General features: G+C 44.8%; 2 protein-coding genes across 16 annotated transcripts in view; one reads left to right on the top strand and one right to left on the bottom strand.

The window, feature by feature from the left end:
* The window catches only part of LOC105911060 (netrin-G2), a 29,637-nt gene extending 19,421 nt beyond the window's left edge, over positions 1-10,216 (top strand). The window contains exons 6-20 of one of the 11 annotated variants that reach the window (XM_031578096.1): positions 1,683-1,751; positions 1,961-2,029; positions 2,269-2,337; positions 2,510-2,566; positions 2,707-2,775; positions 2,981-3,082; positions 3,312-3,380; positions 3,826-4,119; positions 5,613-5,684; positions 6,208-6,321; positions 6,492-6,602; positions 7,016-7,090; positions 7,372-7,539; positions 8,310-8,444; positions 9,303-10,216. In XM_031578096.1, the coding sequence (XP_031433956.1) occupies positions 1,683-1,751; positions 1,961-2,029; positions 2,269-2,337; positions 2,510-2,566; positions 2,707-2,775; positions 2,981-3,082; positions 3,312-3,380; positions 3,826-4,119; positions 5,613-5,684; positions 6,208-6,321; positions 6,492-6,602; positions 7,016-7,090; positions 7,372-7,539; positions 8,310-8,444; positions 9,303-9,526 (1,697 nt within the window). In that variant the 3' untranslated portion in view covers positions 9,527-10,216. Of the gene's footprint in view, positions 1-1,682; positions 1,752-1,960; positions 2,030-2,268; positions 2,338-2,509; positions 2,579-2,706; positions 2,776-2,980; positions 3,083-3,311; positions 3,381-3,825; positions 4,120-5,612; positions 5,685-6,207; positions 6,322-6,491; positions 6,603-7,015; positions 7,273-7,368; positions 7,540-8,309; positions 8,445-9,302 lie in introns of those variants that run through there. The other 10 variants (XM_031578097.1, XM_031578095.1, XM_031578099.1 and 7 more) reach the window with 10 other exon arrangements.
* Positions 10,217-11,654: 1,438 nt separating this feature from the next.
* setx (senataxin) overlaps positions 11,655-20,853 on the bottom strand; it is a 30,530-nt gene continuing 21,331 nt past the window's right edge. For all 5 annotated transcript variants that reach the window (XM_031578091.2, XM_031578090.2, XM_031578092.2 and 2 more), the window contains 16 exons: positions 20,389-20,503; positions 19,987-20,163; positions 19,632-19,858; positions 19,374-19,529; positions 19,138-19,273; positions 18,921-19,022; positions 18,728-18,834; positions 17,851-17,922; positions 17,153-17,302; positions 16,865-16,972; positions 16,490-16,659; positions 15,981-16,073; positions 15,715-15,891; positions 15,437-15,532; positions 12,977-13,064; positions 11,655-12,840 (listed from right to left, as the gene is read on the bottom strand). In XM_031578091.2, coding sequence (XP_031433951.1) covers positions 12,172-12,840; positions 12,977-13,064; positions 15,437-15,532; positions 15,715-15,891; positions 15,981-16,073; positions 16,490-16,659; positions 16,865-16,972; positions 17,153-17,302; positions 17,851-17,922; positions 18,728-18,834; positions 18,921-19,022; positions 19,138-19,273; positions 19,374-19,529; positions 19,632-19,858; positions 19,987-20,163; positions 20,389-20,503 — 2,643 coding nt within the window. In that variant the 3' untranslated portion in view covers positions 11,655-12,171. The remainder of the gene's footprint in view (positions 12,841-12,976; positions 13,065-15,436; positions 15,533-15,714; positions 15,892-15,980; positions 16,074-16,489; positions 16,660-16,864; positions 16,973-17,152; positions 17,303-17,850; positions 17,923-18,727; positions 18,835-18,920; positions 19,023-19,137; positions 19,274-19,373; positions 19,530-19,631; positions 19,859-19,986; positions 20,164-20,388; positions 20,504-20,853) is intronic.

Raw genomic sequence — 20,853 nt, 5'->3', positions numbered from 1 at the left:
TGTGGGCTTAATAAACACAGATGCAAGCAAGCTACATAAAATATTAGGGTCATTATTTATGTAGAGTATAGTGGAAAGGTAAGTGAAGAGGTTAATAGGGATGAATAGCCTAATATCTTCAGGAGAAAAAAAAGTCCCCTTACCACTTATGCGGTGGAGAAAAACACGCCGTATAAACCAAAAACATCAAGATCGTCTTCAAAGCATTTTTTTTTGCAAAATAACGAAACAGTCACAGTTTAATGGCAAAACACTCCCAGCTACACTCCAACAGAAGAATTAGAGAAAAGTATTGATCGCATAACGACACTTCTTTAAATGGAGTGACTCGTCAAGTCATCCATGAAACACAGGTAGTATTTCATATCCAGAGCAAAGAGAATAACCCCTAATGGTGAATAAACGAAGCAAAGATTCAAAGATGTTTTGGCGTCTATCAATTCCCTTTTTGCACTTTCAAGTTCAGCACACACCAGGTGACCAGCAAGCAGGACAGAGAGAGGAGGTGCGTGAAGGTGAAAAGTGGATGACAGCAAAGGAAATATATAGTCTGCCTTGGCTCAGCTCAGACACGGTAGCACAAATATACAAACAAACAAACTAAATAAAATAAGTATAGAGGTGTTAACATACACTGATGATGTCAGAGACTCAGTTAAAGTTACAGATATGTAATCAGAGACTGTTCATCTATCTCGGTCTATGTGTGTTTGCCAATTGGTGTGGGTTATATAAACAAATAAATAAATAAGTCAATTCTAAATCCTCTGAAAGTATTTTGAGCTATGACAGAGTTTCATAAGCATATATGAAAGCCCATGAGAGCCCTGCTCCAGGCCAGCCTCTCTCACACTTGTATGTAAACGCATTCCAGGCCATATCTCACTGTAGGGGTACTGTACTGATACTGTAAGGGTGTGTGTGTGTGTGGGTTTGTGTGTGAGTGTGTGTGTGTGTGCCATATGGTTCAGCAGAGCCAGACTCCAAATCATCTTCTTTCCATCCCCTCCTGAGATACTACAGTCTGGCACTCAGGGATTTAAGGTCATGACCGATAACCCAAGAAACCCTGGTGATCAGCTGCCCCTGCTCCTGCCCCTGCCCCTACCCCTGCCTCTGCCCCTGCCCCTGCCCCAGCCCCTGCCCCAGCCCCTCCACCACTCATTCAACATCTTTCTGTATGTAAGGCTGTGTGTAAATGTGTGGCCGTGTCCACTGCAATTAAATAACCCCTGCTAAGTTCTGCTTTGGACACATGACGCAAGTACTGCCCAGTGCTTGTGTGTGTGTGTGTGTGTGTGTGTGTGTGTGTGTGTGTGTGTGTGTGTGTGTGTGTGTGGTGATTTGAGGGCTGGAGTGGGATTTTCCATCCCTTCCCCCACGGCCATCTGCCCAACTGACCAGCACAGGACTGACCCACTAATCCATGCCTGACGCACACACACACACAAACACACTCACACGCACTCGGCGTCCCGCAGTAAGATTTATATTATGATATCAGTGTGCTTGATTCTGAATGACAAATATGAAAAATTGTGTTTGTGTTCATTGGATTTCTGTTCATTGGTGTTTGTGAAGGTCTAAGTGTGTCTGTATACTCTTGTCGCTCTCTCTCTCTCTCTCTGTGTGTGTGTGTGTGTGTGTGTGTGTGTGCACTGTTGTCCCTGCCCTCTGCTCAGACTCTCCTATGAGCTCTCCAGCTCAGCCTGATCTGTCCCGAGAAACTGACCTCCCCGCTGCCCCCACAGGTGTGTTATTAAGGCCAGATCACTAACCTCAGTCTCAAAACACTCCTACACACACACACCATTGGGATGAAACAGCAAGAAACATGCAATTGCGCTATATTGCAATATATACACCATCCTCTGGCCTTAACACTGTTCTACACACGTGTGTGTGTCCATTTGTGCATCCTTGTGTGTGTGTGTTTATCTATGTGTGTGTTTCTGCTCAGACTCTGCTGTGAGTTCCACGGCTCAGCCTGATCTGACCCAAGCAACTGACCTCCCCACTACCCCCACAGGTGTGTCCTTAAGACCAGATCAACCATCTTCACATTCAATTATAAGGAATGGATACAAATTGAATTACAGTTTAAAGTTGAGTCTCAGTGGGTTTAACACCTTCAGGCGCACACACTGTAGTACACACATACACACGGTATTAGCCTGAGTGTGTATGTGTGTGTGTGTATCTGAGTGTGTGTGTGTGTGTGTGTGTGTGTGTGTGTGATTGAGCTTTTCATTATTCCTCTCTGCTCAGACTCTGCTGTGAGTTCCACAGCTAAGAGTGATCTGTCCCAAGAAACTGACCTCCCCGCTGCCCTCACAGGTTTGCCCTTAAGACAACATCACTATCCTGAGGCTTGAGCACCGACACACACACACACATCTTATAAGGAAAGACATAACATCTGTGCACTGTCCTCAGGTGTATACATATATACTTATGTTCATGTGTGTCTCTCTAAGTGTGTAAATAGCTGTTATTCCCCCCTGTTCAGGCTCTCCTGTGAGCTCTCCAGCTCAGCCTGATCTGACCCTAGTGACCGACCTCCCAGGTGTGTCCACAGGTGTGTCCTTAAGGCCAGATCACTAACCTCAGTCTCAAAACACTCCTACACACACACACCATTGGGATGAAACAACTTGTGTGTAAATATTACCTGTTACCTGAGGGCTGTTATTCCCCTCTGCTCAGGCTCTCCTGTGAGCTCTCCAGCTCAGCCTGATCTGACCCTAGTGACCGACCTCCCTGCTGCCCTTACAGGTGTGTCCTTAAGGCCACATCACCATCCTGATCTCACACAATGCGGCGCACACACACATCATTACATACACACTGATAGAGTAGAGAGAGTGGAGTAATGAGGTGCACACACTTCACATGCACGCCATGGTGTGTGTGTGTGTGTGTGTGTGTGTGTGTGTGTGTGTCAGACTTTGAAAACTTTAACCTCCTCCTTTCTGCTCAGACTCTGCTGTGAGTTCCACGGCTCAGCCTGATCTGACCCTAGTGACCGACCTCCCCGCTACCTTTACAGGTGTGTCCTTAAACCTCCCCGCTACCCCCACAGGTGTGTCCCTAAGACCAGATCACCTACACCACACCACTTGTTTGTTGCTGTGTCACTGTTCATGTGTGTACATGAGTTTGTTTGTGTGTGTGTGTATGTGTGTGTCAATATGCGTGTATGTGTGTGTGTGTGTGTGTGTGTGGGTCAATATGCTTGTATGTGGGTATGCATGCATTTCTGCGTCTCTTTCTCTGTATGTGAAAAGCATTTCTTCCCTCTCTCCACCCAGACCCTGGTTTGAGCTCGGTAGCTGAGCCTGATCCATCTCCAGTAACTGACACCACTCCCACACTCACAGGTGTGCTCTAAAGCGCTTCTGTAGCTAACTAGCTAACTTCTGTAGCTAACTAGCCCAGCCATAGACTCCATATAGTGGAGTACCCATAGAGAGCTGAGAACTTTTGAAGCTGAACTTTTTTTAAGCTTTCCTGTCTTACTTAAGTTACACGGGCACATGTAGATTTGTTTATCATATCTTAGAGGGGCTTGAATATCTGAATGACGTGCACAAACTTTGCAGCAGGACATAGGGAATTGGGCATCTCGGCATCTCAGGGATTGGAGTATTAGTCCTTTTATCCGAAAATAAAGTTCAGAAACTGCTACAAACTCCCTTTGTGTGACATTATGTCATAGTAGCTGGTATAGATTTGTTTGTATGTGCTTAAGTTGGTTTAAGATGGTGACGTAAAGGAAATGACCCTCTAAACCAATAAAACTTTCGCTATCATTTTCCCCTGAAGATGCACCAGAGACCCTCCCACCATCTACAGTTGCCCCCCCCACAGATCCAACCACAACCTCAGCCCCACCCCCCGAACCAACCACAGTAGCCGACACAGCCCCTCCCATAACTCAGCCTCCGCCCCCACCCCCTACGCCACCTCCATCTCCACCCCCAATGCCACCTCCACCTGCAACCACACTCCTTGCTACTGTGGCAACTACCACAACTGCCCCTAGTGAGGCTACCCCCATTGTCACAACAACCCCGGCCACCCCAGATGCCCCAGAGCCAGTGGTAACAGAGGCCCAAGGTAAGGCTAGACCATAGATAGGATTTAGCCCCTGAACATCAGCTGTAGTAAAGGTGTCAAATACAGTATGGTGTAGTAGGTTGATGCTTATGAAGATAGCCTGCTCTGGTTGCATCAGTTAGCCGGCATTAGATTAGACTTAGCAGGAGTTAATGGCTTTTAAATGTGCTGCTATGTAGAACTTGTGACATAAATAGTGTGTAGAAAAGATGTAAGTTTTAATCTGTCAACAGTCATAATGTTGATATCACAATACTTAGCATTAGAGTGCATTTTGGGTATCACTTTTCTATACCACAGTGCATTGAGGATGTGGGATCTCTGAGACATTGTAAGGAAAGCCATGCTCTGCTGTCCTTGATATGAAGCCAATGCAGAGGATGTCTTCCTGTCAAACAACAGTCTGCTCTGGTTTAGACTTAGAGGAATGCCAGCATGGCTGCCGAAGCCAAACATGTTAGCGTCATTACATGCACTTAGACTTGATCTATTGAAGATGTTATGTGTGATCACTGGCCATGTGATCAGCTCCCAGTGATATGCTGATGTGTGCTTGTTGCTGGTTAACAGGAGTTGGAGGGCGCAGCTCATGCCATCAGGGCGCAGCTCATGCCATCAGGGCCAGCACATGCCATCAGGGCCAGCTCGGTAGGGTGGAGCTCCAGGGCTTGGCAGTCTACTCGATTAGTTTAGAGTTTTTTTTTGTGGAGTGCCAGTCTCAAAGTCAACAACTCGACAGGGGGACTGTGTGTGACCTACGCGCTGGCAGCCTTTCCAGGCAGGCTCGATCACATGACTTACCTCAGCATCTGCACGACTCAGCTGTTGGAGCTGGTGGAACAATGACGCAGTTTCTTACAATAACGGGCACAATCCAGGCACTTGACACCACCATTCAGGAGTGTCTGTCTAAGCACCCACCGGGAGAGATGGGGTCGCTCTTGTTTGTCTATGGCTGCTGTCAATTTCTTACAGTAGTGTTTCTCAACCAACAGTTTTTTTTAATAAACTACACCTCGTTGTCCTTGTCCCTCCTGCCGTCGCAGTCTCTCTGCCGCCTCCTCTGTGGTGTGTGATCGATAGATTCGTGTCATGCAGATGCAGACCTTTTTTCAGCCCCCTATGACTGACACCCAGGGTAATACTGCCTGATATATGTATCTCAGCTGTCACGTCTTGCAAACAGTCCCAAGGGACTTATTCGCTGACAGGAGACATAAGGGAGCTGTCATGGTTACCAGAAATGTACATAGCTTACCAGATAGGAAATGACATCACTAATAAGGATGGAATGAGAGTGAGGGAAATGCACTGAATGTAATGCTTATTGCGGTGATTTGCTGAGGCTTGCCCATGAAGTACGCCATCAATTTACTTACCCACAATGCACCAGCAAGTGTTGGTGTGAGTAGTTGTGTGCTGTCAGCATTTGGATGCTTGGATATGCAGAGTACATTTCACTCCCTTTTTTTTGTGAACTCTGGATTTCCTAGCACCTCTGGATTCCCAAACATCAGCAACCGAGGATGCTGGGAAACAGGAGGAGAGTACACCAGAGACTGGAGGTACAGGCAGCTCTGTGTATAATAAGTTAGTTATGTTTGGATGTTTTTGTGATAACAGATGTTTGTTCATTTATGTGCAGACAGACCATTTGGAGCTAACACAGTATTGAAGCACAAGCAGAAACAAACACATCAGCAAGTCCATCATGTCCGGTTATGTGAACATGTGTGCAGGTCTAAGAGAAATTAATGTTTGTGTTGGGCTCGAGTGCACATTCAGGCATTCTCTGAAAGACACGTAGAGACATATGCCACAACAGCGTTAAACATCAATGGCAAGCTGAGCACTTCTGCAGACTAAAATGGGCCTTTGTACGGGGAAAAATGGCCGTATCACAAGAAGCACCTGCAGTGCAAATTGAGACACGTTTTATGAGTGTGCGTCACCCATTATCGGGATGCTACAGTCTGCTCTGTCAGCCTCTCTGCTCAGTTCTTTTAAATGACTCAGTCTTTTGCCTGTAACCCAGTCCTATACACACAAAAACCCAGTGCTGACGTGTGTGCACGCGTGTACACGCAGATAACAACCTCCCGGAACCTGAGAAAGATGGAGTGAGTGAGGGAGAGAAGAGTGTGGAGCCTGTGGTCTCGGAGGAGAAAAAAGAAGAGAAAGAGATGGAGAAAAGAGAAGAAGGTATGACTCCTGTAGAGTAGTGTCCAGCATAGAGTCCTGTAGAACAGTGTAGAGATAACATCTGTAGAGATTTGCTGTTCACTGTCGGACCAGCACCTCACCCTGTAGATTTAATGAGAGTTTTATCGTCCCGATACTCACGTCTTACTGGTGCTTTCTGGGGGCCCCAGTGGGTCCTTCATCCTCAGAGGAGAAACCTAAGGAAGAGGGAGAGGCCTCAAAGAAGAAGAACAATAAATTGATTAAGGAGTCGGAAGAGGACAAGCTCTACACAAAGAAAGGTATTACTAGTGCAATATAGGTAGGCCATAGGCAGTAGACGAGCACTGCCATAGTTATGGAATATGAAATGGTAGTGCCTGTCTGGAACTAGAATGCTCTCTAGCTCACTCTAGAACTAGAATGGAACTACAATGCCCTCTAGCTCACTCTCATGTAGTTTGCATCAGAAGGATGTTCTTTACATACTAGAGACATGTACATTGTGCTCTGTTAGGTGTAGTGGCTTGTTGTCAACATTTCAACTATCACTAAATACAGGGGCACAGACGTAGAAAAGTGGCTTCAACCCCAACTAGTAAACATCCCTTGACCACTTCAATAACCATACTTTTACCCAAGTATTTTGTGTGGGAGTGGCTGTGTTTTTGTGTGTGTGTGTGAAAATAAACGAGTTGTATGTGTCTGTCTGTAGCTATCTTAAAATTCCTGCTCACAGAAGGGCCTAAACCTAAATTACTCAAAGGAATCGTTTATGATGACTTTAAAGGTAAGGTGATGTGAGTTTTGCAATAGCTACTTCAGCTGTGGAGAGATTTTATGGCTAGCTCCTCTTATTTCATCATGACGCACCTTATAAAATCAGACTTTACTCTTCTCACCTGTCTGTCTTCTGTCATCCATTTATGTCTCTATCTATCCATGTGTTGTGTGTTCTGTCGATGTTGGAAGGTAAGGTCCTCTGTTTTCCGCTTTTTTTGAGTACTACACAAATTAAGTGTACACAAAAGATGGCTTACCTTTTTTTTATTCTTTCTTTCTCTACAGCAGACTGTGAATGCTATGGCCACTCAATCCGCTGTAGCTACATCGACTTCATTAACATTGTAACCTGTGTAAGCTGTAAACACAACACCCGCGGCCAAAACTGTCAGCACTGTCGGCTCGGATACTTCCGGAACGCCTCAGCGGAGCTGGATGATGAGAATGTTTGCATCGGTTAGTCAGTTATCTGTGTCTGTACCACTCACCTGTTGTCTCTTTTTAATAATGTTTATTTCCAAAAGACATTGAATATGTTCTCTCCTTATGCCCTTCACAAGGTTCATAGTAACCTTGTTATCAGTGCAAGTATGAATAACTTAAGAACAAGTTGTTGGCATATTTTAAGATGAACTGTCACAATAGGACAGTTATCAAAACTGTGACCCTCACAGGCACCATAGTCCGTGACATAAAGTGCACCCTAAAATGTGTTTTTTTTAGCTGTAAACTGAATGATATGAATGAACTGTGATGAAACACAGCAATGCTGGTGCTTTTATAAAAATCTGCATTTTATAAGTTGAAAATAGCTCAATACGCCACCTACTGTTTAAAATCATCCCGAACCGATGCTTACGACCATTTGGTACTAATCCACATCATAAAAGGGGCAAACCGCCCTCACAATTGACATTTTTCAAAATGATGCAGTGGGTGGAATTAGCCTCAGAGTTGGGGGTGAACTTACACTTCAAGTTATGTACTTTTTGTCCTGCCATGGTCTAGCTGCGTTGACAAGTCAGGAAACTTTTAAAGAGGCATCACAGCCTGCCAATTATTTGGAGTGTGCTCAGTGCCTTGACTGCAGGGTTTGGACCCCCATGGCTTGTGGTTGTCAACAATAAATGTTTAATTGCTTTGAAGCACATGAAAGTGTAATCAAAGTTGTCCAATGTTAATGCAGGCTGCCTGGGTTAATATCACTCTTCATGCGTGTTTTGCAGAGTGTAACTGCAATCAGCTGGGCTCTGTGCACGACCGCTGCAACGGCACGGGCTTCTGCCAGTGCAAGGAGGGCGCCGGGGGAGCCAAGTGCGACGAGTGTCTCCCAGGGTTCTACTGGAGACAGGGCTGCAACCGTGAGTGCACACAGACACACACTCAAACATGGACGGCATGTCCAGCATGTTCCTCTCAAACACAAGAGGCCCAAATTACTGGTCTGCATAGGCTACTTACCTAGATAGTAGGAACACTTAATTTTGTTCCCATTCAAGGCATGGTGGCAAAAGTGATCAATAGGAACAGATCATTATTAACAATCCCATTCTGTCAGAAAGTGAACATTTTTAAATACTGTAAGTTCCTGTTTAGTATGGCCCTCTCTATGCACTGCTCTGGATTGCTACGTCCTTGGTGTCAGTTCCGTCAGGGCTGACTGAAGTACCCAAGCCTGACTGGAGCATATCTAAACCACGGGCAAAATGGCTTGAGCAGATCCCACACGCAGCCAAAATGCAAAGAAAGTCTGAAATGTCAGAGGTTTGCGTCAGAAGCTGGCCAGATGGCGTGAGGGGGCGGGCTCTCATGCATCCTCAGGAGAATGGGTGATGATGTCAGCTGTCAGTCACGTGAGAGGGAGTGCAGCTGCAAGACAGGTCAGGTGATGAGCAGTCGGGACGCAGCGCCTCTGTGGTTGAGGACTTATTAGACCCCCTTTGTAGCAATACAAAAAACAATACCTGCTCTCACAGGTTTGTTGTTGGACCAATACTACAGTATATTGTTATCACCTGAAATGCTGCACATGAAATATGACTTCAAGGCATTGTTAGAATCAATTGTAGATCTAATATGAAGTTTTCCTCTCCAGTTGGATGTGATTCAATCCACAGGGTCTTATGTTGTGTCACTAGGTAGTTGGCGTACAAAAAAAAGTGTACTTTGGCATAAATGAAAACTAAACATGCTGCCCTTTCTCCCTCCCATTTCCACAGCAAATGTGTGCGACGACACGCTGCTCCCGTGTCAGAATGGCGGCACCTGTGTGCAGAACCAGCGGTGTGTGTGCCCGTCGGAGTTTAAGGGCGCGCTGTGTCAGCAGTCTGCTTGCGAGGGGAACAAGAAGTGCAGCGGCGCGCCCACTCTGACCCTGAGCCTGGCAGCCGTGCTGTGCACCCTGCTCTACCCACTGCTGGAGGCCGCGCACTTTGGGTCATGAGCAACACTCTCAGACAGACGTACACGGAGAGACAGAGAGAGAGAGACAAAGACAGAGAGAGAGACATAGACAGATAGAGAGAGAGACAGATACAGAGAGACACACACACACATAAACAATTCAGCTCAGAGATGAGTCGCTCCACATTTCAAAGCACTAGAAGAGTGTGGGCGCCCTCTACAGGACAGGACTGGTGTGTGGGAGAGCTTCTGTAAAGCGGTTGAAACCGACCATTTTTTTGTTTCGTTTTTTTAATGCTGCTTGTCGTTGTCACAGGCTGGTTGACTTAACAGGGGGCAGGGGCTGGGGCCTGTTCCCAGAGCTGGATTTAAACCAGGTTTACTTTTTTTACTGAGAAAAGAAAAAAATTACATATATCAAGTTTCCTCCTCTTCTGTGGCAGAGTTTTATATTCTATAGTATGTAAACTGTCAGTCACAGCCAACAAACCTAAAAAAAATACTGCAATATTTATAAACATTTATATTTTAGTCACTTACTTGGCAATAGGAGTGAATGTTACCTCTTTTGGTCAAAATCTATGTTGACAAACAATCGGGAAGCACACTAACATGAAATGTATTGACATCCAACTTAGAGAAGATCCCATCTGTGAAGGTAACACTTGTATTCATTTACTTTTCTTTTTGTTTGGATGTGTAATAAAGGCACCTTTGATTCTCATATAAACAACAGCAACCAGGACTCTAACTTTGGACTGGAGATTGCACACACACACTTTAAAGTGGCTTCCCCTCGACAGACATGTTGGCTCCAGCCACAAAACACAGCAAAGCACAAACATCTGCATTTTCACAGTTGCTCCCTATAATCCTCCAACATTTATTCATGAAGGGACTTTGGAAGAAACACACATAATAATATGGAAGATACATTTACTGACAGTAGGACTCGTTAGCTGGGGAAGCCAGGTGCTGAGCTGCAGATAATGCTGCATATTGCAACGTTGGTCATTTTCTAAGATTATCATCCACTGGTAATGTCACAGCTGATGGGTATTTACAATTTGTTTGACCATTTAAGAATTACTATATATATATATATTCTCTATATATTTTATTGCCTACTGCAGACATAGCTGTATTCTTCAAAGCTGCGCTGTTTTCTTCCTGAAATGACTGGCTTGACAGAGTGAATGAATATGGGCTGGTTCCCCCCCCAAAGCTAGTTCCTGATTCTACAGTGTACACTTAAACCTTCAGTGACAATCATTCATTCATTCATTGTTTAAAAGCTGCCTTCGTGGGTATCCATCGTCAGAAAAGCTTGTAATCTGTAACGTTCAACAGTGAAATCTTTCATAAAAGCATACGTAAATCGTCCAGATTTAGTTTTTGAAAAGCCAAGCGCAGACACATTCAGTCAGTCATCGACACGCCAAAGGGAATGAGGGGTTAAAAAAAAAAAAAAAAAAACTTCTGGGCCAAACCAGTAACGGTTTTTCTCCCTTATACACTGTAACGGTTTGTCTCCCTTATATACTGTAACATTCATTCCCGTCGAGGAGCTCAGGTGTACCCCATTGCTCAGTAAGGCACATCATGGTGTGTTTACAGGAAACACCTACACTGATGAGCAGTGTCAAGCAAAGGGCACAGACCCAAAACGGAACACATTAACAAAACCAACATGGCTGCTCAAGGAAAATGAGAAAATGCTTCAAGGTCGAGTTTGGTCCAGCCAAAGAACCTTGAAGCTTTTTCATACCGTGTACCTTAAAAAAAACACAAACCCATTGGTAAACCAAGGTCAACAAGACCACTTCAAGAAATGAGAACATTTTCAACATGTTAGAAAACTTTACATTATTTCTGACCTACTACCACAAGTCAAGTTACGCAAACCACTATGCATGCTCGGTCTTGGCAGGTCTAAGCAAGGGTCTAAGACTAAAGAAATCAGAAAAACTAAAAGTACGTACAAGAGCTGAAAGGGAACTTTCTGGTTTAGGAAGCTTCTTCTGACCTGGTCAAACTCTTAAAACCTCTGATCGGACTATTCTCCAAGGCTACAAGACCCCTAGCATACACACACCGAGACCCCAAAGCGTCCGGACAAAAATGGCAGTTGCTAGAATTAAAATGTACAAAGACTACAACACCACCCATTCAGATGCAAATATTTATGTACAAATCAAGCAAATTTTGTCTATAAAACTACTCCCTTCGTGTCCACTTCTATAAATCAGAAATTTCCATCAAAGAAACTAAAGAAGGCACCAATCCCAAGCTGAGGTTTAGTGCTCCTGAAGCCATGCAGTACTAAAGTACTATAAAATGTGCTTGCCAGTGAGGAGCACCAAGAACCAACATTAATTTACATGCATATTTATTATATTTGCTATACGTTTGCAACAGAACACAAGCCCCCGATAAAATGGGGCCTACAGGCACCCGTAGTGTACGTCCCTGTTGAACAGCCCTTCTGTTTGGACAGACAGAATCGGCCATTTTGTAAAAGATGAAAAAAAAGAACACAGCGACTACACAATTTTACAATTAAAAGGTAGATAAAAACAATAACAAAAGTTTGAGTTTTGCAAAGTATGTACAGTTCGTATATACACAGTAGTTCCAGTGTGTTTATAAAAAAAAAAAAGAACAGGAAAGAAACAAAACGACACACTAAAGCCGGCCCTTCCTCGAGTATGAAGGGGAGCTGCTTCTTCGGAACGTGGAACTTGATGAGCCTGACCGGGAAGAACCGCACCGTGCTGGTGGCGGACAGGGTCGTTGTCGGTCACGTTCGTACGAGCCACGCCTGTCCCTGCCTGTCATTTGAGGCTGAGGCCAGGAGGGGGCAGCGTTCGAGCTGCTGCCCTGCAGCCTTGGGTCTCTGGGGCGATCTGCGGGATTCTGTCCCCTGGCCGTGGTGGTCGAGGGAGCGACCCTGGAGGGAACCGCGTCTGAGGACGTGCTACCGGACCTTGGGTCTCGAGGGCGGTCTGCGGGATTCTGTCCCCTGGCTGTGGTGGAGGGAGTGGCCCTGGAGGGAACCACGTCGGAGGTCGTGCTACTGGACCTTCGGTCTCTGGAGCGTTCGGTGGGTTGCGGAGCCCTGGACATAGAGCTGGCCCTAGAGGGGTTTGGGAAGGGGGGCGTGCTGTTTGATCGGAGGAATTGGGCTCGGCCGGAGGGGTGCGGAGGCCTGTCCTGTGTCCTGTGCGGGGGAGGGGAGAGGGCGTCTCGCTTAAAGACCTTCCGTGCATCGTTTTTAAAATGCTGCTCCTTTGTGGTTATGATGGTCCCACGGCTCTCCGCGTCCTCGATTAAAGCTTTCCAGTCGCTGTGTTCCTAAACAGAAAATGTGGAAAATGTTCAGAAAAAAAAAATATTAATAAAAATACATGTACAGTGATTATTTTTACCAAATAAAATAAATAAAAAGTATGCAAGGAATGCCATTGTTGACAGTGAATAGGTGTGTTACCCTCAGAGTACGCAGGTTCCCCAAAACGAAAAGGCTGTATTTGGCTCTGGTGATTGTGACGTTCATTCGCTGACGATTCCCTAGAAAGCTAACACAAAGAACCACCAATCGACTTTAGAAACACGAAATGAAACCAAAAACAAACATTTATTTTGTCTAGACTCTATCTGGTAGGAGAAGCGTAGCAAAGTGACTAAAACAAATACATAATGTTGCAGATTAACCATGACATATTAAGCTAAATGTTCCAGGAAATGTCCAACTAATTTGCATATTCAAGTGCATTTATGAAAATTCACCAAAAATATGCAAAAGTTAACGGAAGAAGGAAGGAAAGAGTAAACGTGGCGTGTGAGTAAGTAGACTGAGAGGAAGACAGAAAAGTGGAGAGCTAGAGATGAAAAAAAAAATGAGTAAAGTATGGAAGCCCGTTTCCGCCACGTTAAAAAAAAAAAAAAGAAAAAAAAAAAAAAGACTCCTCATTATTTTGACATAGTATCTCAAAATAATGAGATGATCTCATTATGAGATTTCATCCATCGCCAATTACAGTCCTCTGGCCAACAACATGGCTACAGGTGGATACAACAGAAGTGGTGGATGGCAGGGACCACGGACAGAGACCGTTCGTCTCTTGCTGCGTCAAATGGATGGTGGTGGCGTGAATCTCCGTGCACGGCACCGTCTGAGACGTAGAGTCTATGTCAGTCGTGGCCCGAATTATGTGTGGCACATAGATGGATGAGACAAATTGAAGCCGTATGGGATATGCATCAGTGGTTGCATTGGATGGGGATGGGTGGGATGGGTTCTCGCGAAAGATGATCTGGCTAAACACCCACTCAACTAACAGCGCCCCACGTCTTATAGCGGGGTATTTCATTGATTCAGTAATGCAGCATGGTCGCCCATTGAAAGTGAGATTGGATCACAGGACGGAGAACACACACATTGCTGCAATGCAAAGTTTTCTGCACGGCAGTGAAAACGCCATTTCCCCAGACTGTGTCACTCTAGGTCCAAGCACAGGGAACCAACGTATTGAACGCTGGTGGTGTACGTTGCGGAGTGAGTGTACTCAGTTCAGGATGGACCATTTCGACCAGTTAAAGGCTCACGGTCTCTATGATGACAGCTTCATCGACAAGTCATTAGTCCAATTTTGCTTCCATCCATCTATGTGCCACACATCATTTGGGCCACGACTGACATAGACTCTACGTCTCAGACGGTGCCGTGCACGGAGATCCACGCCACCACCATCCATTTGACGCAGCAAGAGACGGACGGTCTCTCTGTCCGTGATGATCCCTGCCATCCAACACTTCTGTTGCATCCACCTGTAGCCATGTTGTTGGCCAGAGGACTAATTGGCGATGGATGAAATCGGCTACTTCTCCGATGTCCGCCTTATTGCGTCTTCGCCACAGCTGATTCCTCTGAAGCGCTCTTTCTAGAGTTCTTTTACTAATATTAATGTTGTGCTCCTGAGATAAGAGCTAAAATGTCAGCATTTGTATACCTACGTCCGAAATAATCTTCAATAATCGAGTCCATCAGCTTATCTACTGTAATAATAGGCTGTAGCGCCTATATGGATAGGCTACAATTAGTACAATGACTGGTCTGGTCCTGTTGAGAAGTTCTCAAAATAATGAGATAATTATGTCAAAATAATGAGTTGTGACCTGCACTTTTTTTTTTCTTTTACGTGGCGGAAACGGGCTTCCATACCTAAAAAGTATAAAGTTTAGAAAAATGAAAAAGCTGACGTGTCCTTTACAAGACCTACGCAAACAAGTTACTACGTTAAGCGGTTTGAGCTGAATTAATTGCAGAAATTGGGAAGACGAAGAAAAGTTCGAATAACAATACAGGGCATTTCATGCACTGTAATAAATAAAAAGAAACCATGAATATGGCCAGAATTGCACGTTTCTATCCACCGTGTTGTGCAAATTAAAAAGAGACACTCTCCTAATCAAGGGAGGAGTTGTGAACAGCTGTGGGTTCAAAACTTGAGGTAGTCAGGGTAACGGCAATAATAATAAAATCCCAACAAATGCAATTTCCTGTGAATAAACCCGTTTCCAACAACCTTAGTTGCATCATACCCTGTGCAAATTGAGTTAATCCTCCCCCCTCTAGCAAATTGATTTCTTATTCAATTTAGAAGATTCTATGCCAGTTTCACCTCGGGATGTACTATTTGAATTGTAAAAATTAGCATTAAAAAGTTCAATGGAAATCCAGCCATTAATGTAAGTTATGTATCATGTTTTGAAAAGACAAAGTGTGCATATGTGCACAGATACAGCATACCTACAGAGCACAGCTAGTATGTGACCTAGATACATCAACGTTTAATCTCAGGCAGGTCATGCAGCATTGGGGAAAAAGATTATTCAAACTAGGTGCTAATGCTTTTGCATGAACATGTGCACACACTAACACACTCACCCAATAGAGCCCATCTCATTGCTGGCTCGCACGCAGGACACAATGATGCAGTCCATCTCTCGACCCTGAAAGCCATCGACTGTGTCCACAACCACCCTAAGGCAGCAGAAACAAAACAAAAAACAACAACAATTCAATGTAGATACACTAGAAAATACTCCCAAATCTTCAAAAAACCCAATATCCAAACATGTTGGGCAGTTTTTGGGATTGTGTGTGTGTGTGTGTGTGTGTGTGTGTGTGTGTGTGTGTGTGTGTGTGGCGGGTCTGACACCAACTTTGGTAGGTGGTTTTTTCTGAGGGCTTCGCGAATCCGAAACTTCTGCCCACTGTAGGGCGTGATGACCCCGATGACCCCACGAAGTGACTGGGAGTTAGGGCGGAGCTGGTACCTCTCCGTGACCAACTGAACCAACTCTATGGTCAGTTTCACTTCCTTCGGATTGAAATAGGAGCTGCCATGCACACACAGAATTTACAATATGAATCTACGCAACATATGATTCTTTTATTAAAATATTTCTTTTAAAAGGTGATGGCTTACTCTTTCTCCCTCATCTCCTGTCCATCAGTCACATCAAACAGCCTGTAGGACTCACAGGCCCAGTCACTGGAACAGCGATTCTGAGCGATCATTCTGAAAGTCAAACACACACACACAAACATTCAGTCTATTATTATTATTATTATTATTATTATTATTATTAAACAAATACAGTGTATGGACCAAAAACTGAACTACGACTGTGCTGTAAAATATGGTAAGATGCCAATGCAATCATTCATGAGTAGTCCACACTAAACTCTGTAGTATTACTGACCATTTAAAAGGCACTTTTTACAATTTCCTGAGGCATGTTGCTGGAGCTAGTTCGTTTTTAAATGACATTTATTCATTTTGAACACGTATGGTCACATGAAAGACTAATCGCCAGTCATTGCCACTAGCCGCTGAATCCTTTTCCAAAGTAATTTGCCGACATTGAAACATGTGCTTTAGGAGGACATGCTCTGACAGTATGGTGTGTGTGTGTGTGTGTGTGTGTGTGTCACCTGTCTGTCTTGAGTATGTTGTTGTAGATGTATTTGGAGGGGAAGGAACAGATGTCCGGGTGCATCCTGTATTGCTGACTCAGGAAGTGGATGCGTGGGGGGCTCAGTCGGTGTATACACTTGAAGAGCCGAGCCATCAGCGATTGGTCATACCCGAGCTCCTTCGCTTTCTGACAGACACACACACACCTTAAAATACCAACTGGCTTTTCCAAATATAAGGGTTAATCGAGTCACAAGGCAAAGGAGCAGGACAGCTATAACCAAAGTATAGGTGAATCTGTGTGGGGTGAGAGACTCCACTGATTTGCCAAATTACACCAAAGTCATTCTGTGTAAATAAAGGCATTTCTCAGATGAGTTAGTAAACAATACCTGGGATATGACTGTGGGCGGGAGCTGATCTGGATCTCCCACCAGGACAAGGGAGGGACAGCGGAACAGCAGTGGGATCAGAGTCTCCATCTCTTTGGCCTGACCTGCCTGTGACAGACAGACACAGACACAGACACAGACACAGACACAGACACAGACACAGACACAGACACAGACACAGACACAGACAGACACAGACACAGACACAGACAGACACAGACACAGACACAGAGTCAAACTGGGGACATGGCAGCAGTAGGCAGCCCAGAGCCAGTCCCTGGTCCTCACCTCATCGATGATGACGCAGTTGAATGGTACGCGTCCACGGCGACGGAAGGCCGACTCCAGGACGACGCTTCCGCTGGTGCTCAGGGTGCAGCAGATGATGTTGGCCTCTTGCAGTATGACGCGCTGCGTGTTCTGTTTCCCGCTTTTGCACTGCGAACAAGAGACGGAGCAGACATGCCTTGATCGGTTCAAAGCCAGCAGTGCTGGTCACAGACACACGGTGTGTTTGTTTGTTTACGAGTAGAGGCTTAGTATGTGTGACTCAAGTCTGTGACTTGGACTTGAGTCTCACTTGAGTAACCATCTCTGGCATGTACATGTCAATCATATCAGTGTGTGAGGTCAGTACATGTCAATCATATCAGTGTGTGAGGTCAGTACATGTCAATCATATCAGTGTGTGAGGTCAGTACATGTCAATCATATCAGTGTGTGAGGTCAGTACATGTCAATCATATCAGTGTGTGAGGTCAGTACATGTCAATCATATCCGTGTGTGAGGTCAGTACATGTCAATCATATCCGTGTGTGAGGTCAGTACATGTCAATCATATCAGTGTGTGAGGTCAGTACATGTCAATCATATCCGTGTGTGAGGTCAGTACATGTCAATCATATCAGTGTGTGAGGTCAGTACATGTCAATCATATCAGTGTGTGAGGTCAGTACATGTCAATCATATCAGTGTGTGAGGTTACCAGTTTCATTTGCTGACTGAGTCTCTCCCTCTCCTCATTCAGTTTTAGGTTTTTGTTCCGGAGTTGGGCAAGCTAGAGAGAAGCAGCAACAAGTTAGTGCTACGAATGAGGAACATGGTGATATGGAAAACCAACAGTAAGCAAAAACAGTCAAACACTTCCTAACCCTTGAGACACTGAATGAGTCTTGAAAATACCGCCGTTTACAGAGAACTGAACGAGAAGCGGGAAATTCCCTGTAGCTCAACCAGTGAAGCAAAGTGCTAACAGTACCAAGAACATGGCTTTGATTCCCCCAGTGAGCACACCCACAAAGTCGTTTTGGATAATACAAATAAATAAATACGTGTGTACTAAAGGAATAAATGTCATATAAATGTGAAATGTAACTGCAAGTAGTTGAATATTTGCTCAATATTTATGGTAGTTCAAACCAACCTGTGACCTACTGGAAAAGCAGAAGCACTTTATAGTAAGACCCATGTGAGGAGAGAATTGTTTAACATCATGGCTTAGGCAAGTCAGCGTCAGATGATTGAGTGAAAAACGTAATGTCTGTGGAAAGGTCCAGTGTATGTCCAACACTGGCATGTTCCAGTAAAAAATATTGCTTTTTTGGACCAAGGCCATGATGTGCTTTGTAGGACCAAGGCCATCATTTCCTGAGCTTCCTCCCCCCCTGTTTTCAAAGGGCTAGAAACTATTTGGTTTCTTAGTGGGAGTTACTCTTATCTGACTGTTGAAAACATCTCCTTTCTTGTTTGGAGGTGAGAGGAGTGGAGGTTTAAATCATTGGGTGAGGTCACTGCCTGATCTCAGCGATTTCTAGTCAGTTCTCTCTGAAACGGATAGAAAGACCAAACACACATCCCCTTACCTGCACCGGGTCTTTGGTCATGGCACACATATGGGTCAGGTTCTGCATGTTCTGCTCCAGTTCAGCAATCTTCTGCTCAATACCCTTCGCCTGATGTTGAGCTTTTTCTATACAAGAGAAGAGAGAAACATGTTGAAACAGAGCCAGGGCACTTTAGTTTGCAATGTGTGTAGTTCAGTGTGAGGAGCCTCACCTGTTCGACTCTTAGTTTGGCGGTCCAAACTGAAAGCCACCACTTCCGCACAGATGGTCCTTTCACTGCCCAGTCTCACTAGGTTAACATCTCCACAGTTACCTGCACAGACCAAGCAATGTTCATCACCTGTAAGGATATGCAGCCACACAATATGCAAGCAGCCTCGTGTGTGTGTGTGTGTGTGTGTGTGTGTGTGTGTGTGTGCAATGTGTACCTTTGGGTTTTCCATCTTTAATCTTTTCTTTGAAGAACACAATGATTTTTTTCATCAAATTGTCGACGGCAGAATTAGACGGGGCGCAGACGAGTGCGTGCAAATGTTTTTGGCCGGAGGGGTCCGCTGCACCAACCTACACACACACACACACAGTCATACACAAGGCTATTGGTCCGTGGCTGTAAACTGAGAGAGTCTGTCTGTATGTATACCAAGCATATAGGCACACTCACCTGTGACAGTCGGTGCAGCATGTTTACGATGGTGTCACTCTTGCCAGTTCCTGGGGGGCCGTGGATCAAACATATTTTGGGGGTCGGCTGCTTGCTCATCACCATGGAAACACCACAATCTATTGCCTTAGCCTGATCTACATTACATCCCTGAACCTAAGGAAAGATGCAAAAAAGAAACAAAGATTATAGATTCACATACACCTGCATGCATGTACCAAAACCTGAACGTATAGAAATGACGAGACGGATTCTTACCATGGATTCAGAGTCAAGCTGGGTGCTGGCAGGCAGGAAATTTGCATAGTACACAGTTGGTGCCAGAATTGTGCGCATTAGGGCCTTGTCATGCATGTGGCACAGGGTACTGAGCTCGCGCATGGCACTCAGCATACTGCCAATCACTTCGCACTTTACCAGCTGTTTGTTGATGGACAACACGTTGCCACATGTCTGTATTTTCAGTTTTAGCTCTCGCTTCGCACCTGTCCTCATACAACAGCCAAAAACAGAACATCACACTTACATTAACACGGGTCCAGCATCATCATACCTTTGGTGTGCTCTGCCTTGTCACACAGACAGACAGACAGACAGACAGACACACACCTACCTGCATAGATAACATTACTGCGGGCGACAACACCAAAGTGTGCTTGGCAATCTGGCCTGGGTTCATCGTTGAACATCACGTGACCGTATGAAGCAGTGTTTTGTGGGAGCCACAGGATCACAACGTCATCCTCTTTTGGGTATTGCTGTTGAGACTCCTCCTGGGGAGTCAGATTTGCTGTTTCAGACAAACAAACACAGAGTTCAAATCAACCAAACCTTTAGGCTCTGCCATTATTTCACAGACATTTGCAGACATTCAACCAACAACACTTGTTGGTGTGGCGATGCAAGGCAAACGCTGCACAGAAGTACATGCAGAATTAGATGCTTTAAAAAAAAAAAGGAGGCATTCAGTATTGATCAAATAAACAAAATTGAATTGAGTAGAGGGTGTTTTTACCAATGAAATTGGCATTGGTGACAGTGAAGAGGCCAGTATCCAAAGAACCGTAATCAACTGACTGAACTTTCAGATTCAATCTAATCCGGTCCTCCCTCAGCCACTCACTGGCCAGCTGTGAAGCAAAGCAGACAATACACTTTACAGAAGACACATTGCTTCATTGTAAAAAACATGAATCCCATTTTGTTTTACACATTCATGATGGCAATTATTACACACAAATCTTTGTGAATAAAGTTACCTATGAGTTATCTATGAGCGTGTAAATGGTTGGGCAATACATTTGAGGGGTCCATTTCAAACAATGTAATGCATCAATCCATGTAGAGATGGGTTTGTATAGGTAGTAATGCCAGAAATTGTAATTTTACAGTGACCGAGAGGACTAAGCAACTACAACAGGGAGAAGTTAAACCCTGTGTGGGAAACCTCTCTAATCAGGATCAAGGCCTAAAATCCAAG

Source organism: Clupea harengus, chromosome 12 (assembly GCF_900700415.2).
Source record: "Clupea harengus chromosome 12, Ch_v2.0.2, whole genome shotgun sequence".
NCBI classification, from domain to species: domain Eukaryota; kingdom Metazoa; phylum Chordata; class Actinopteri; order Clupeiformes; family Clupeidae; genus Clupea; species Clupea harengus.
This window is presented reverse-complemented; position numbering and strand designations above follow the sequence as displayed.